The sequence below is a fragment of the Fukomys damarensis genome, unplaced genomic scaffold (assembly GCF_012274545.1).
Source record: "Fukomys damarensis isolate Sample0158 unplaced genomic scaffold, DMR_v1.0_HiC HiC_scaffold_24, whole genome shotgun sequence".
In the NCBI taxonomy this organism is placed as follows: Eukaryota; Metazoa; Chordata; class Mammalia; order Rodentia; family Bathyergidae; genus Fukomys; species Fukomys damarensis.
The window spans coordinates 7,366,179-7,366,565 of record NW_022900936.1 but is presented as its reverse complement, the minus strand read 5'-3'; the positions used below and the strand labels follow the sequence as shown (position 1 = coordinate 7,366,565).

Below are 387 nucleotides of genomic sequence, written 5' to 3'. Positions count from 1 at the left end.
CCCAGCCATGTCGTCCTGTCGCCGTGTGGCGCTGGTGACAGGAGCCAACAAGGGCATCGGCTTCGCTGTCACCCGCGAGCTCTGCAGGCGCTTCTCTGGGGACGTGGTGCTCACTGCGCGGGACGAGGCGCGGGGCCGGGCGGCGGTGCAGCAGCTGCAGGCCGAGGGCCTGAGCCCGCGCTTCCACCTCCTGGACATAGACGACCTGCAGAGCATCCGAGCGGTGCGCGACTTCCTGCGCAGGGAGTACGGGGGGCTCAACGTTCTGGTCAACAACGCGGGAATCGCCTTCCAGGGTAGGTGCAGGGCTCGGGGCCGGGTTCGGGGCGTCCCCAGGGCGCTCCCCGGGTGCAGGGCTGTGATCCGCAGGCGCCCCCTGCAGTGGCC

General features: G+C 71.1%; 1 protein-coding gene across 1 annotated transcript in view; it reads left to right on the top strand.

Annotated features, from left to right (window-relative positions):
- Positions 1-6: 6 nt before the first annotated feature.
- Cbr3 (carbonyl reductase 3) overlaps positions 7-387 on the top strand; it is a 6,471-nt gene continuing 6,090 nt past the window's right edge. Inside the window, exon 1 of the mRNA XM_010636581.3 lies at positions 7-296. Within this exon, the coding sequence (XP_010634883.1) occupies positions 8-296 (289 nt within the window). The 5' untranslated portion in view covers position 7. The remainder of the gene's footprint in view (positions 297-387) is intronic.